This window comes from Protopterus annectens, chromosome 11.part0, assembly GCF_019279795.1.
Source record: "Protopterus annectens isolate FY-2018-M chromosome 11.part0, PAN1.0, whole genome shotgun sequence".
NCBI lineage: Eukaryota > Metazoa > Chordata > Ceratodontiformes > Protopteridae > Protopterus > Protopterus annectens.
In genome coordinates this window covers 953507547-953524821 of record NC_056745.1, presented here as the reverse complement: position 1 = coordinate 953524821, position 17275 = coordinate 953507547, and the positions used below count along the sequence as shown (strand labels likewise).

At 39.1% G+C, this 17275-nt stretch overlaps 1 protein-coding gene across 3 annotated transcripts in view; it reads left to right on the top strand.

Annotated features, from left to right (window-relative positions):
• Positions 1-17275, top strand: part of DMTF1 (cyclin D binding myb like transcription factor 1) — an 884631-nt gene that overhangs the window by 134847 nt on the left and 732509 nt on the right. For all 3 annotated transcript variants that reach the window (XM_044088345.1, XM_044088344.1, XR_006366980.1), the window contains exon 2: positions 11844-11960. In XM_044088345.1, coding sequence (XP_043944280.1) covers positions 11852-11960 — 109 coding nt within the window. In that variant the 5' untranslated portion in view covers positions 11844-11851. The remainder of the gene's footprint in view (positions 1-11843; positions 11961-17275) is intronic.

Below are 17275 nucleotides of genomic sequence, written 5' to 3'. Positions count from 1 at the left end.
TTTCAAAATGTAAATCTTCCAAGATGCCTCCTATACTTGGTGTCAAAGCATATATGGTCTGTATGTATTTAAAAGATACATACCAGTAGATCCCCATTCACAAAGATGACAGGCACTTTTTAAGATTCTTGGCAGGGTGTGGCCACATGTGCTTCATTTTCTTGTTCTTTGGCTTGGTTATTTTCCAAGAATTTTTATCAAATGTCTAGCTCCAGTAATTGGCCATTGCAGACAAAAGGATGTGTATATTCACCCATCTCAGGTCAGTTGTCTGTTGTAAGCCCAGTCTCAAGAAGAGGCCTTAAAAGCTATATATTTTACATTACACTGCCTGCAGTATCTAATCTTCACCCTGAACCTGTAAAATCAAACCCAGTTCCCTGTCGGAAAGCAGTGTTCCTGGTGTCTCTGCTAGAAACCAACCTTTTCCATATATTTCTCCTGCCAGAGTAAGTGCTGTCACTCACGGTCTTCTCTCAGGAAATTTCAGAGAGATCCCAGTGAACAGATGAGGACATCTGATTGCCACCATGCTCATCGCCTCACTGACTCACATACCTATGAAAGAAATTCAGTAGTACCTTGGCAGCCTTTTGGATCAGCTACCCAACCATTAGAAAACAATGTCCCAGCCTTGTCTTACTTTACCTCAAAAGGAATCAAGACGGCGGATCATCTTTATCCAGGAGAACAAAGATGTGGTCTTCATCCCCACCCCATTGCTAGACTCTGACTTCAAATGCTTCAGAGACGGCTCTGAGAGCAGACTCTCGGGGCCTAAAAGTGTAGGGCAACTGGTCCAAGGCAAGGTGCAAGCTCCTTATGAACTTGAAAAAGATGTAAGTAGTCCAGTATACCCTTCAAGCACTGAAACTGCTGTGAGTCATATCCATTCTGAGAATAGTCAGAGACTACACTATGGTCATGTGGTATATCAACTATCAATGAGACATTTGATACCTGCAAAATGTGCAGGATGGCATGAAAATGCTGGGAGACAGTTGTAAAGCAAAATATGATGTTAGCTGCTGTTTAGATCCTCCAAAAACAAAAGTTGTGTACCAGGTGAGCAGAACCTCATCACATTCACACAAGTGGACAGTGCACAGGCAGATATTACTTTCACTGGCAAAAAAAAGGAGTTCCAGGGGATAGCTGTCTTTATATCCCACAAGAACAGCCAGCTCAAAAAGTTCTGCTGCAAGTTTACACACCAAAAATTCTAGGCAGTAGATGTCTGCATCAACTGGAATGGCAAGTTCATTTCCACCCCTGCACCTCTTCCCATTGTTGACCCAAAAGGTAGTTGAGGACGGAGCCACCTACTATTTTTGGCCAGGGAAGAGATCATTATGTTGTTGAGGCACGTGGTCCTACTTACTCCGAGAGAGGGTGCCATGATATACTAAGGCTTTTGAGCCTAAGTATTGCAGTGTGGAAGATATAACCTTGTTAGTCTTTGGGCACATAATGTTTGAACTAGGAAATCATATCTGGCAAAATGGAAAAGATTTTTTCTCTGGTGCCAAAGGAAGAAATGAAGGACCTAATACTTACAGAAGCAGAGGTATGAATGGTCCTGCAATATTTGACAGGGTTATTTCATACAGGCTTAGCGTTTACCTTTTATAAATTCCACCTGTCTGCTGACCCAGAGTGTTAATCTCTGAAACCACGATTTACCTGAAAGTGAGTAGTAAAGCACTTTATCAAAAGAGTCCAAAAAAAGACCATTTTACTTTCCTCAAGCCTGAATTTTTTGTTGGAAAAACTGGCAGTAATGCCCTTTTGACCAGCAGGTTCAGGCCCTATAAATACTTTTCATGGAAGATTGTACTCCTGTTGGAAGTCAGTCAGGAATATCTCAAGCACTTATGTATAATTTATCCTTCCTGACCTTTACTACATATAGGGTCACTTTGCACACCAACCCCTTATTCATGCCATTGTGACAGGAGGTCATATTAAGCCAAGTCATTCGGCTCCCTTTTTTGTCCCTAAACCACAACACAAAGTGGAAAGGCTTCTATACCCTAGATAGTGGCAAGACTTATCAGAGACCTTCAGAAGGACTGATTAACCGACTGTAGCCTTCAGAGAAAACAAAAATGGGCTGCCTATATCTAAACAGATAATCTCTAAATAGATATACAAATGCAAATTACATGATAAACAATTACTGGGTGAGGTAAGATTTCATGCCCTCCTCATCCTTGAATGTGCCATCCACCCAAGGGACAGGTTCTGAAAGCTTTGGGACCCTTCCCTGAAATTATGACTGCACAGTGGCTTATGTGAATAACAGTACAGTTGTGTTGTCAGCATATTGTAATTGTAGATGTTTGAGTGTAGTCACTGCTTTCTCCATCCCCTCATAATGACAAGGCAGTTAGTTTTGGGGTGTGGAGGACAAAGTCTTGTGGATTATTAACTTATTTCCTTCTCCCTGCTAATTATACAGTGCTTCCTCCTGCATTAGTCTACAGTGTTTATGAAGCCTGTCAGTACTACTTAATATTTCTCACTTTTTCTCATGTTTGCATCCTGTTTTCATAGCTTGGATAAGCTTTATTTTGGATAAGAAAGAACAGAAGATAGCAAATATGTTTGTCTTTATACTGAGATGTGGAAATCTTTGGAGGGCAGGGGACTTAAGATCAGAATTGGGGGAAGTCATCTCTGAATGTGTGGACAGGTATGTGACTGTGCCTGTGGCATAGATGCCTGAAGTATGACCACAACAGCGTCTATGTTCTCTCTATAATTATGGTAAGTTGTAAGTTGATAACATAACTGTATTTTTCTTATTGCCCACTTGCTGGTTCAGTGATACTGATCTTGAAATTGTTGGATAATTGTCCATTTTATCGAGCCAAGTGTCTAGCATTCCTAAAACTGAATTTACACTTATTAGATAGAATTGAACTTAAGATATCATTACTTAATAGCATTTTTCAGTATTTGTTGACAGTGTGCCTGATTTTTAAAACTTTATCCCATGTGTTGTAATGAATTGAAGAATTTTGTCCATACCCTTTCACCTGTTTTGTACATTAACATATCTGACCTAGGCATACTGTTAACCTCTTCATTGTATTTGAGTTAAAGATGTAAAATTATACCCCTTTTAAAACATAATGTAGTTGGTCCTTTGACATAGTTTTGATTTCAGTCTCAGTACCACATATTGATGTCCTTCAAGGATGCATTTGCAGTCATCATATATGGGTTGTCCTGCCTCAGGCAGCCCTTCGGTCGGCCGGATTCCAAAGTCTGGGTCTGGCGTCGGCTGATGTCGCACTTTCCCCGACGTCAGAGCGCCTGGGGTATAAAAACATCAGCCGACGCCATCTTCCCCAGTCTTTCTTGCCGCGTGGTGCCTGAAGCAGAAGCAGTTCACAAGTGCCGGTCGGCCAGCTCTTGTAATTCAGCTACCGAAGACTTCAAAAAGCTAAGTACCCCGTTGGGGACTCTTTCTTGCCTCAGCCGATGTCAGATAAAGTTAATAATTGTTTAACTTGTGGGAAACAAATACCTCATAAGGATTTCCACTCTTACTGCCTCCCCTGCCTAGGCCCAGACCACGACGTCTGGGCCTGTTCAGCCTGTGCTTCCTTCAACCGACGCACTCTTAGACGTCGGGCGGAGTTTGCAGAGGAATTTTTGGGGGCTAGTTTTTCGTATAAGATGCCGTCGGAGACTCCGACTTCTCATTTAGTTAAGAAACGGAAGGACAAGGACCGACACATGCGGGCCGCGGTTTCGGCTGAAACCACGGCCAGGCCTACCGCGGAAACCAAGTCCTTGGTACTTCCAATTACCGAAACCGCTCAACCGACTACCTCGGTCCCAGAGGCCCCGGCTGAGTCGGTTATTGAATTTCCAACAGAAACTGGTGTCCTGGAACCTTCCGACACCATTCCTTTAGACAAATCTACACCAGCACGTGGTGCAGCCAGGCCTCCTGCATCCATGTCCATTAAGGCATTCTTCAGGGCTAAAGCTGCTAAACTTTCAAAAGCTTTGCCTCCCAAAGTTATCCCTCAGGGACCCTCTACTGGTTCACAGATTCTAAACTTAGCAGAGGATCTTATCTCCTTAATTAGGGGCTATCAACCTCATCCGGACAGGGGCTCTCAACCTCCTCCAGACAAAAGGCCCAGGCTTGAGCCCTCTGATCCCCTCTCCTCAGATGAGGCCTCTGATGGCTCTACTCTCTCGGACCACCAGGAGGAGGCTTTTTTGGCCTACAAGGATTCTGATGCAGAGGAATCTATTCCCTCGGCCTCCCCTCCTGAAGAGTTTTCCTTTGGGGAGACACTACACACCATGAGAGAGCATTTCCAATGGCAGGGCCAGGAATTCTCTGATTCCAGGAAAAGATTAAGGACCTTTTTACATTTGCCTCAACATAGGCCTTTAGCTATTCCTCCTGTTTTGAATGTCATTGATGATGTGTACTCTGACTCTAGCACAACCCCTGATTCTCTCCCTCCGGCTCCTGCCAAACCCGATAGGTACTACAGGGTCCCGGACTCGCATCTTTACCTTTACAAGGCCCACTCTGCTGATCCAGAAACTATTTCCCAGGGCCCTAAAGGGGTTGCAGCTGCCACTGCTAAAAATTCTCTCCCCTCTGAAAGGGAGTCCAGAGATTTAGAGATGGGGTAAAAAAAGTGTATACTTCTGCTACTCTTTCTATGAGGGCATTAAATTGTCAATTTCATATGATACAGTACCAAGAGTATTTGTTAGATGAATTGCATAAAAAAACTGTCTTCACCTGACCCCCTAGACCGCAAGTCACTTCAGGATCTGGTGCATAACTCACAACAGGTTAGCAACCATTTTTTGCAATGTGGTTATGATGCATTGGAAGCTTCATGTAGGTCAGCTATGACTGGCTCAGTCATACGTAGGCATGCTTGGCTAAAGGAACAATCTCTGCCAGACCATGTTAAAGCAAAGCTGCTGGATGCTCCACTGGAAAAGCAAAAGTTATTTCGCTCCACGGCTCAGGAGGTCTTAAAGAAATTTGAAGAAAAGGCAAAATCAGTACAAACAGTCAAAGATTTTCTCCAAGTACAACCACCAAGATTCAGCAGGAATTGGCCTTCCAAGAATTGGTCCTTTCCAGACACAGAGAGGTTTCAGAGAGGCAAGAACAGGCGTGCCAGAGATAGAGGGCAAGCTAGAGGCTCCTACAGAGGATGGCAATGGCAGCCTCCCAACCAGAGAGGTAATGCAGGACCTTCAACTGCTGCACAAGGACAGGCTCAATGACTTTACTTTGACACCGCCAACCAGGGCTCAATTAGAAGCACCTTTGGGCGGAAAGCTTTCTTTATTTTCAGAAAATTGGCACAGTATTACAAGGGACAAATGGACACTACAAATAATAGACAAAGGATACAGGTTTCATTTCCACACATTAACAAAAAGAAAGGGCATGCCAGACCTGCCACCGAATCAAAGGGCAGAGGCTTTGAAACAAATTTACAGCTTAATGCAAATGAAAGCTATAGAAAAGGTTCCTTTCTCAGAACAAGGCCAAGGATTTTATTCCAGACTATTCCTTGTTCCAAGAAAAGAAAAACAATGGAGGCCTATTCTCGACTTGTCCGCACTGAATACTTATCTCATTGTGCCAAAGTTCAAAATGCTGACTCTACAGCAGCTCCTTCCCATGCTGGGCAAGGGGTCTTGGCTGGTAACTCTAGACCTCAAGGAGGCATACCTGCATGTCCCTATCAGACAAAGTTGCAGAAGACACCTCAGATTTCTTGCAGGGTCAGAGCATTATCAATTCTCAGCATTGCCCTTTGGCTTATCTACTGCGCCCAGAGTATTCACGAAATGCCTGGCATCAGTAATTGCACACTGCAGACTTCAGGGGATTCAAATTTACCCATATCTGGACGACTGCCTTATACAAGCGGACAGCCAACAGACTTTGGTAAAACACTTGAATTATGCCATCCTCCTACTTCAGGCCTTGGGATATACAGTCAACTTTCACAAATCAAGACTTGTTCCATCCCAAAGAATAACCTTTCTGGGTGCAGATCTAGATACAACCACCCAAATGGCCTTCCTCACAGAAGAAAAACAAAGTCAACTACCAGATTACTTCAAAAATCTGACAAGACAAACCCAGCTGACTGCAAGGAAAATCCTGCAGGCCCTGGGTTACATGGCTTCTTGCATCCTTCTGATTCCGCAAGCAAGACTACATATGAGGAAACTACAATGGTACCTAAGGAGTTTATGGACTCAGCACAGTCACAGCCTGGAAACTTTGATACCACTCATTCCATGCCTTCAAAAGGAATTTCTGTGGTGGGCTCAAGCAAGTCAGTCAAACAGGGGTCTGCCTTTCAGCAAACCAATAGCCAGCCAAACCATTACAACAGACGCTTCAGACCACGGATGGGGAGCGCACATGGAGGGCAGATGCATTCAAGGTCTATGGTCACAAAAAGAGCTACGCATGCACATAAACCAAAAGGAAATGCTGGCAGTGATACATGCAGTTGAAGCCTTCAAACCCTTTCTGCATCATGGCCATCTGCTAATAAGGACAGACAACACCACGGTTATGTGGTACATAAACAAGCAAGGAGGCACCCATTCCTATCCTCTTTGCAGGCTGGCAATGAATCTATGGGAACTTTCCTTGAAACTCAACATACAGCTACAATCCCAGTTTGTGCCAGGGAAAGACAATATACTGGCGGACAGCTTAAGCAGAAATATCATGGATGCACACGAATGGATGCTGCACCCAGACATCTTTCTACAGATAACACAATCATGGGGGAGGCCGGACTTAGATCTTTTTGCCTCCCCCCACAATCATCAACTGAAGAAATTCTGCTCAAGGACATACCACCCACAAGAATGGAAAGTGGACGCTCTCTCTTTCAGCTGGAGAACTCTAACAGTGTATGCATTCCCACCTCTCCCATTAATGACCAAGGTTTTACTGAAGATCAGGACAGAGCAGCCAAAAGTGATTCTGATAGCTCCGGACTGGCCAAGACAGCACTGGTACCCACTGTTAAAGAGCTTGTCACGTACGAAACCATGGCCTCTTCCTCTATGGCCACTTCTACTGACACAGTACAATTACAAAACTCTGCATTCCAACCTGAAAACCTTGCAACTAACAGCCTGGAAAATACCTTGACTCCTCCTCAGGACAAGCTATCCCAGAGAGTGAAAGATATTATTATGGAAGCTCGCCGGCCTTCCACAAGAAAGGCATATTCAGCAAAATGGAAAAGATTTCACATTTGGAACACCACAAAGGGCCTAGATGCGACAGTGATGAACATGGCACATATCCTGGAATACTTGGCAGAAATGTTCCACAATGGTCTGTCTTACTCTTCCATTAAAATTCATGCTTCAGCAATTTCAGCAGAGTACAATACTGATCCGCCTGTCTTCTCTCATCCTCTCCTAAGACAGTTTCTAAGAGGAATCAAAAACATCAATCCTCCAAGGAAACCACCACTGCCTACTTAGGACCTTAACTTCGTGTTGGAAAAACTAACACTGCCTCCCTTTGAACCAGCAGCATCTGCAGAACTACAGTTCCTGTCTTGGAAGACTGCTTTCCTACTGGCCATAACCTCAGCAAGAAGAGTATATGAGTTACAGGCCCTTATGGCAGTACAGCCATTTCTTATTTTTCATCAGGACAGAGTTTCACTAAGAACCAATCCTACATTTATGCCAAAGGTGGTATCCAGGGTTTCATTAAATCAAGCTATTCACTTGCCAACCTTCTTTCCAAATCCACAAAACAAAGGGGAGAGACTTCTGCACACTCTGGACATACACAGACAGTTACGCTACTACTTGGACAGAACTAAAGGTTACAGAAAAACTGACCAGCTGTTGGTAGCATATGCTGCTGGTACACAAGGAAAAGCAATTTCCAAACAGACAATTTCAAAATGGATAGGGAATTGCATTCGTTTTTGTTACTCCTTTCATGGAAAAACTGTGCCAGCTAACATTAGACCTCATTCCACGAGAGCCACAGCCACCTCCACAGCCTTCTTAAGAGGGGTGGCTACCAAGGACATTTTAGAAGCTGCTACATGGAGCCCTGTGCATACATTTGCCAAGCATTACAATTTACCTTTATATTCCAGATCCAGAGCAGGCTTTGCTACGGCTGTCCTGCAGGGTATTATAGCTACACCATCCTTTACTTAGTTCCTCCACCCCCAGTTTGGCTATGGTATTCTACCCATATGTGATGACTGCAGATGCATCCTTGAAGGACATAGTACAGTTTTGTACCTACCATAAATGTAGATGTCCGATAGGTATGCATCTGCAGTCAGGTTTACCCTCCCTCCTTCCCCTCTGTAGTATTTCTTGGGTACTTACCCTTCTAATAGCTAGCTGGGGTGATCTATTATGGTGTATTTGTTTTTATATTATTGTGCATGTTTGGAGTTTTAAATGCATCTCTCCAAATTTAGCCTTCCTTAGAGGGCACCTGGCATCTGGGGCAAGAAAAACTGAGGAAGATGGCGTCGGCTGATGTTTTTATACCCCAGGCGCTCTGACGTCGGGGAAAGTGCAACATCAGCCGACGCCGGACCCAGACTTTGGAATCCGGCCGACCGAAGGGCTGCCTGAGGCAGGACAACCCATATGTGATGACTGCAGATGTATACCTATCGGACATCTACATTTATGGTAGGTACAAAACTGTACTTTCTAAGCTTCATAAAATATGATTCTTGGAATACTTCTAATAATGGAGTTAGGATAACAGCTGTCAAGAGGTAAAAAAGTATTCCTAGAGAATAGTTACCTTTATAAAATAATGTCCACAGTCATTAATTTCATAACATAACCATCTAAGAAATCTATAGTGAATATTGATAATTAAAAGTAATCCCAAATTCATTCAAGTTCATCTAATCTTTAAACTGTAGTACGGTCAAATATTCCCATTGCCAGACCTACCAGCAACTGTCCAGACATCTCTTCAACATGTCCATAGATCTTAAACAAATGTTATCATAAATGCACTTTACTTCAAAATACCCCATAAGCAAATCTCCATGTAAAGGGCAAAAGCTGTTCCATTTGCTGTTCCCCCAGGTTGTAGAAAACCTTATTTCTTTTTAAATAAAAATCATTATGTTTTGAATGCAACCTCAGTCAACTGTATCAGAAAATCTTTAAAGTCAAACTAGTATAGGCCTGGCTGATCCAACCAGTATTTTATATTCTCATTTCCCTTTCATGAGGGATGCTGTTGCATAATGAGTTAACATACAAAGTATATAAATACCATTTCCAGTTAACATAAAATATCAGTCATCAAATTCAAAACATCATTGCCATCTTTTATCCTAGCTAATACCAATGACAGCAAGGGTTTAAAACTTTGTTCAAGAAAACAAACAATGGACTTATTAAGTGACCCTTTCTGTGAGAATATAGGAAGCTCTGGTGGCTGCAGCCTTTCATTCTGTACTGTTGGCAGAATATAAAATATTGTGTAGTTTGGGCAGACTACAAAATATATGTGGTCTTGATTTGTGTCTCATTAACTCATTGTAAGGTTCTAGAAATTATATTCTGTTGTTAACAATAAGTCAAAAGTGGAGCAGTATATTGTTTTAAATTGTGTAGACAGATAAAGTGGTAAGCTACAATAGAAAACTGCATTATAAAGTTGATACAAACCTCTCCATCATATAATTTGCGTCACACTACTGCCCCCTTCTTTATCCGAATATGTCACAGTTGTAATTTCATCCCTATTTAGCTTATGTACAGACTTTTAAAGTTAAGCTTTGCCTGTGCTACTTAAAATAATTTTTTTTCAGGCTGAAGATTCTTCATCACCTGTTGCTGAAATAAATTTACTACATGGTGATTGGGGAAAGGGGTGAAAAGATAAAGGTGGGAATTTAAGTGAAACTATCTACATCAAACCAGGCTTTCACATCAGTTTTTTTCTGCATCCAAAGTTTTTAAATTAAAAGTCTGACAAAAAGGATGTCCGATCACAAACAGTTTGATATTCATGCATAAAACTACTAGGGATAAACTTCAGACAAATTATCATCTTGAGTGGGTGTATTACTAGAAACATCAATAACAAGGCTAATAATATCATTATGATAGTCATTTAAATCTGACTCATAATTTTCTCAAATTTTTGTCCTATTGCTTCATTTGTTTGTTTCTTTTTCCAGTACAACTCAACCTGGTTATCTCTTCATGTGCCAGTTTCACAGTATTCCTCGTCAGGTTCCAAACTAGATTCCATTTCCTATCAGTAAAGAAGGATTATCCTTTAATGGCCAAATTATTCAAACAAGAAGAGAAAGAATGCCTTAAAAATTGATATTATACCCTTGCTTTCCCTTTCAACATTTATAATGGCTTCTTTTTCTGTTCTTTCCAAATTAAACCTTGAATAGCATTTCTTCTTTAACATCATGCCATGAAATTTGTGTTTTGATTTATAATCACTAGAGGTATAGTCCTTACATTTCCTCTGCTTCAAATCCATTTCCAGTTTATTAATATGTGAATTAAACAGTCAGTATAAATAGTGATTGTGAGAATCCAAAGGTTGAACTTCCAACATAGTCAATGTATGTATAAATGTATTATTTCTGTTAACCAGGTTTGGGGTGGAAGCTACAAACCATTTTCAGCCATGAACCCAGGGCAATGTGGCAGATATAAATCTCAGCATAGAATTGCATTTGTTAGAGAGAGAGAGAGAGAGAGAGAGAGAGAGAGAGAGAACATAATAATGACAGAGCATAAAATGTGTAGACAAAACATATCAATGGATGTAGAAGGAAATGAAAAGACAAGAATTACTTATATTCACAGATTAGCAGTAGTAATATCTTATCATAGTAATAAAAACTACATTTGTACAATGCAGAATTGTAAAATTTACTTCAATGATGGCATTAAACTGGCTTAATAAAATATCACTTTTACAAATATCTTGATGCAGTGTGTTGTGCAAGTTGCCATTCTTCAAAATAAACATAGACATATGCCTTCATATGGTTAATGTTTCATACCACAGTTCATAATTCTTTAAAAACAGCAGTCACTTTGCTGATGGCGTTTTGTATAGTGGCACTTTTCAGGCTTGGACAAATGAAATAGTTAATAAACATTTCATTACCTGTGCATGTTGGTACTTTGTGTTGGGTATGTGTTTATATAGTGTGTATTGTGCTCATGTACACAGATGTACAGTACACACACACACGTGTATATAAATGTTGGCAAGCGGTATGACAAGGGACATTTGTAGTACTGGGATGTAATGTAAAAGTAGAAATGGTAACATGTTAAATGTGGCAAAAGTATTGATAGCCACATAGATAATTATTAAAATTTATTGTGAAATATAAGCTAAATGCTGATAACAGAAGTGCTTGGTTTTATATTTGGTGGTATTATTGGCTCTTGTTAAAATAAAGTTGTTATGCTGGTAAGACATCAGCCTTACTTGTGGCATAAAGTTGAGTTTTTTTATGGATGCCATGAAAAGTTCATTTCTGGGTGATAGTGAAAAATTCAGAATCTATACAACTGGTGTTATTTTAAATTAGATCTGACTGCTAGAAAACCAGCAGAATACTTAGCCTTTGTAAGTAGGCCAGTTGTGCCGTGCTATAATGTTTAATAAAAGAAGGATGTTTCTTCTTAGAAAAACATTGTTACTCTAAATAGTTTACATTTCAACTTTAAAGAACAAAATTATTGTTTTTCTATGTATACAGCTCATAGTAATGAATAATACTCGGTTTTGCTTTCTTTTCTAGGGCTGAGTATGAACACAGATAGAGACGATTCTGACACAGTGACCGTGGGGACAGTAGATACCGTTACATTGACCCAAGATACAGAAGGGAACTTTATACTTCATTGTCCACAAAATGGTAAAACTGCCAAGTCTATAGTTGTTTAAAAGCATTGCATGTGCCTGAATAAGGAACAAAATACTAAACCCAAACATCAATTAATATGTGTGAATTATGCTGTAAGTAAGAAAATGGGCAGACTGATTAGATGTAACAACCCTTAACTGCTGTATATTGTACCTTTTCAGTACTGAGTATACGTCTACCCTTTGCAGACTTTATGATGGTCCAATTAACACAAAAATTCTTTGTTCATTTGCCTTGTATTTTTTTATGTATATTTAGTATGAACGCATGAAAAGGCACTGTTTTTTAATCCCATATTCACATTTTTAAATAGAAATCAATCTGTTAAATAAAACCTTATTCATTTTTGCTGTGGACCCCTTGATATCAGTCATGCAAAGCATCACAGGAGTTTGTGTTTTTTATTTATAATTCATTTGAACTTATTCATATCTTTAAATGTTTTGTGCAGTTTGTTTGTTAAAATACATTCTTGTTTTAACAGTCAAAAATAAGCTGTTATTTAATATACATATGGAAAATGGCATCTATGACAAGGATATGGAGTACAGAAGACTCCAGCAGTGGTTTTACAGTACAGTTTTTATATCTATTTCTGAAAAAAATAGATTTTTGGGTGTGCCTGTAGGAATCCAGGATGAAACACTGCTAGAGCAGTGTCGATATTGTTACTGGTAACAACCAAAGCTAGTAAAATTGTTCATTTGTATACAAAGATCATTTTGAGATTCCAGATGAAGATTATTGCTCCTTCTGATAGTCACATTTTTCACAACAGTGCTAAACCCACTGTGGGTAAAAGCAAAGCTATTACGTCCCCTTATTCACATCAGTAAGTAGAACTTTTTGGGGGAATTTTCAGAAAAGAGCAGCCATGGTATAATTAATTATATTCTACAAGAATTTGTGACTGCAAAAAATAAAGTTTAGAATGGATATCTTAATTGAAGTTGATGTCAAGGCATGAGATTGGAAAATATTGCAGAGATGTGCCCATGGCATAGAGTGGATAATGCCCTGATTTTTACCCAGGTGATCTGTGTTTGAATAGCAGCTTAGTCATTTGACAGCACAAGTAGGGAGGATGGGAACACCTTTCTTGGGAGGAAGGATTGTAGTTCCTGCCCAGCTTGCACCACTACTCTAATGACACAGCCTTGGTTCATCTTGATGTGGAAGGGAAGATATGAGTGAGACTGCATAAGTTGGTGATAGTAGCCCCTGTTAGTGCATGCTGATGAGCATGAATGTACTGACAGAGGGAAATAGGTCATCCTTGCAGCGATGCTAATGCTTATGTCACCACCAGGAGAGAGCTTAGACTATAAATAAAATAGTTTATGGCCTAACTCCCCTCCTAGTGGTGACATTAGCATCAGCAGAGGGGTTAGGTGGTAAGTAAAATTAATTAATTGGTGGGGTGTATGATGACACACCTCCAACAGTGCAATGAGCCTTGGAGGCTAGCAGGCATGGGGTAAAAGTCATTAAAAATAAAAAAAAAGGAAAGAAAACAGTACTTGGACATTATTCTTGTTGAAGAAAGCCTCTGGTGGGAGTTGTACTGGTGGGTAGATAATGCTGATTGACATTAAAGTTGTTAATGTGAGTGTATAAAATTTACCTAATGCCATTTTTGTTAAGTCTTGCAAAGGAATGGTCTTTGACATATTTTGACAAGCTGTGAGAAGAGAAGGTGTGAGCTATGTTGGGAGTGTGGGATTGTTAGAAATCAGTGCAGTTAGAAATGGCAGTCATTATATTATTATTGGGTGAATTGTTATAAGGTAGATTAATATTTCAACTATGAAAATGGCATTAAACATGACATACAAAATAGTAAAATCTCCACTTAAGAACCTGAGTGCAAACCACTTTAATATCTGCTTTCTTCTCACAAGTACAAAGACTTTATCAGAAAATGGTCATCAAATACATCCAAACACATTGCAATTTGTAATAGGTAGCAGGTCACAGGACCATTAATTGATTAAAAATGGCAAGTTAATCAAACAGGAGGTTTAATTGTAACAGTTATTTAAAACTCATATTTCTAATGTAATACTGACACAAACTGTGTACTTCTACTAGTCACTTCCTTAGATATTCAAAGTAGAATATTGCCACTATATGCCATCTATTCAAACATATGTGTAATGAGTTCTACCTCCAAATTAAATTCACAGTGTTTAGTAATAAGCCTAGAGGCTCTAATAAACTGTCCCTTAGGAATATATCTCTTCCTATAATTTGGACGATTACTTCTAAAATGTAAATACCCCTACAAAAAATGTTCTTCTGATAACTCTTACTTTCAAAACACTTGTTAATTTCATCAAACTCTAAAGTAATATTTAAAAAATTAACCATATGTCCAGTATAACCCAAGCATAAATTTTGCATGGTTGTTTAACTTTTCTATAAAAAAAAATTATTGTAATAGTTACAGATGGGTAAAATTTATATTTCCCACCATCCTAATACAAGCTGGAGCCACAGCTGAACCCATTGCAACACCTCAGTATCTATTTGTAATAGATACTATTAAAAATGAAAAAAAAATATTATCCAATAAAAGTTCTAAAAGAGAACAATAACAATTAATTTTATTACTCGCAAAACTGGTATATTTAGAAGAAAAAAATAATTTCATAAATTCAATTTCTACATCTTCATCTTGTGGGATACTAATGAACAAGGAAGAAGTTTAACAATAACCAACACACCAGTGTCAGTCATTGGTGTTCATAAATTCCCTCACTTCTCCAAAAGAATCCTCTGTGTATAAAGATAAACCCTGCACTAAAGGACTGATGAGTCTATACATAAATAATAACATTCCTTCAGTAATACATGTTAGATGCATACAGTATAGGTCCAAAAGGTGGATTGATCTCCTTCTTATGAATCTTCTGAATACCAAACAATATACCTACTCTTTGTTGATTGTTAATTAAATATTCATATAATGACCAATTAGATTAATTGTACATAAAAAATCATGTAAACACACACTAATACATTTATAACTTCTATGGTTCTCATTCAGAGAACTCATGACAGTGGTGGGGAATTGGTTATAATGTATCAGGATGATTATGTTGTAGCTGTTGAGGCCATGTTAAACAGCACTAATATAATATTTGTTTAATAATGTTTGATTATTAATATTTATGCTAATATTTTTGAGTTCTTAAACTACTTAGGTTCTTAAAGTTTGATTGAAGTTCATGAAATTAGTATTGTTTCAGTCTTTCATGTTAGCCAGGAGTGCTCTTCGCAGTAACTGCCATGTGCCCAGAAGTGACTCTTTCTGCAGTTCATATGGAGTTACATATATCGGTAACATATCTAAGTATGACTGTAAATTCTTTTTTATAAGACCCATTGCTCCTACTCTATTGGGGCTATATGAGTATTCTTCCACTTTGCCCTCATTTCTGTTTGTAAATCCTGGTATTTCATGCCTTCATGTGTCTGTGTACATAAGACACTGTAGTCACTGGGTATAGCAGTTTTAATGATCAGTACTACTTTTGCCTTCTTTTTATGAACTACTATATCTGGTTTTCTTGCATCTGTTTTGAACTGTTGGTAACGGGTGATCCCATGTGATATAAACTTCATCATTTTCTATAATGCTTTGTGGCTGATGTTTCCAATGCTTTTCAGCTTCTTCAGTATTATAATATTTGCACATTCCCCGATGCAACAGTCTTGCCACATTGTTATGCCTTTCAGTATACAGTCTTTCTACCATTAGTGTATCACACTCAGCAACTGTTTCCAATTCTGTTTTACAAAACCTGCATTTGTCTGTTTCTCCCACATGTTCAGTGGACTTTGTAAACCAACATGAATGTAGTCTACTATACTAACCCACCAATATTAACCTTTCATCTTTTGGTTTAAATTTACCTCACCTTAACCATTCCTACATTCTGTCCCGATCAACATTAGGTGGTTACAAGAGTTTTCTGTATTTGTAACTATATTTATGCATTTTCCATATTTCTTGTCTTCTCATCTGATCCTTCACCTTATATTCTTTCTTTTGTTTGCTGGCTGAATTTTATCTACTTCTGGTTTGATTTCCGTGCCTGCTTGACAATGGTATGCTTCTACTAAACTAAGCAAGGAAGTCATCCTAGACTTATTTTTCCCAGGTTTTAAAACTTTCACTATATTTGGATTTTGGGAGGTCAGCAGATATGCATGCAGTTGTACTATTGCAGATCTATACATGTAATCAGTTTTGAGGAGGCCCATACCTCCTTCAGAATGGTGAATATCTAATCTTGATATACACTGATATTCATGAATCATTTCATAAGCATGAAACATTTTTCTTGTTTTCCTGTCCGATTGATCCAATACCTTTTGGGGCCAGTCATACACTCCAAAACTGTAAGTTAGGGCAGGAAAACAAATTGGTTTATAGATGTCAGAGCTGTTTTCAGTATTAATTTTATTTATTTATTTATTTATTATTTGTTGACCGGGAAAGTCAGATTAGGACAGAACCCATTTTCATCAGACGCCTGGGGAGAAATGCTCTAGATGCATGTCTTTGGAATGTGGGAGGAAACCGGAGTGACCACAGGAAACCCATGCAAATGCAGAGAGCACATGCATACTTTACACAGAAAGCACCCCAGCTGAGAATCGAACATGAGAACCTCTTGCTGTGAGGTGACAATGTTAATCACTGTGCCACCTTTCTAAAATATTGCTTACTAAGTTTTATTCGCATTTGTTCATGTTTTATTGTTGATCCTTCATCAATTCCCAAATATTTGTACACTCCCTCTTGCTCAAGTTCTTTATTTCACATTCCTGTGCCAGACTTATTTTTTTTGTTCTGCATCTTTTCTGCTTTAAAGATTGCTTTTGCACATTCATCAAGACCAAATGACATTCTTATATCATCTGAAAAGGTTTTTACCACTTGTAGGTGTGCTTTCAGTTCCTCATCTGATGAACTATATAGTTTTAAATCATCCACAAAAATATAAGTCTTTACACTTTGCTTTTTTTTTTTTTTGGGAGCCAAATTGTAGCCATGACCTAATCTGTTAAGTAGACAGCTTAATGAGTTAATGTCAAGACAAAAGAGTAGTGGTGACAGACACACCCTAGAATACCCCTCTTGGAATTGTTATCCCTAGAATAATAAACCCCTACTTCACGAGATGGGTTGCCAACTGGCTCACAGATAGAACCCACATGGTAAGAGTTGCGGGAGCTAGGTCTGACTCTAAACTGGTTACAAGTGGCGTTCCCCAGGGTTCAGTCCTAGGACCCCT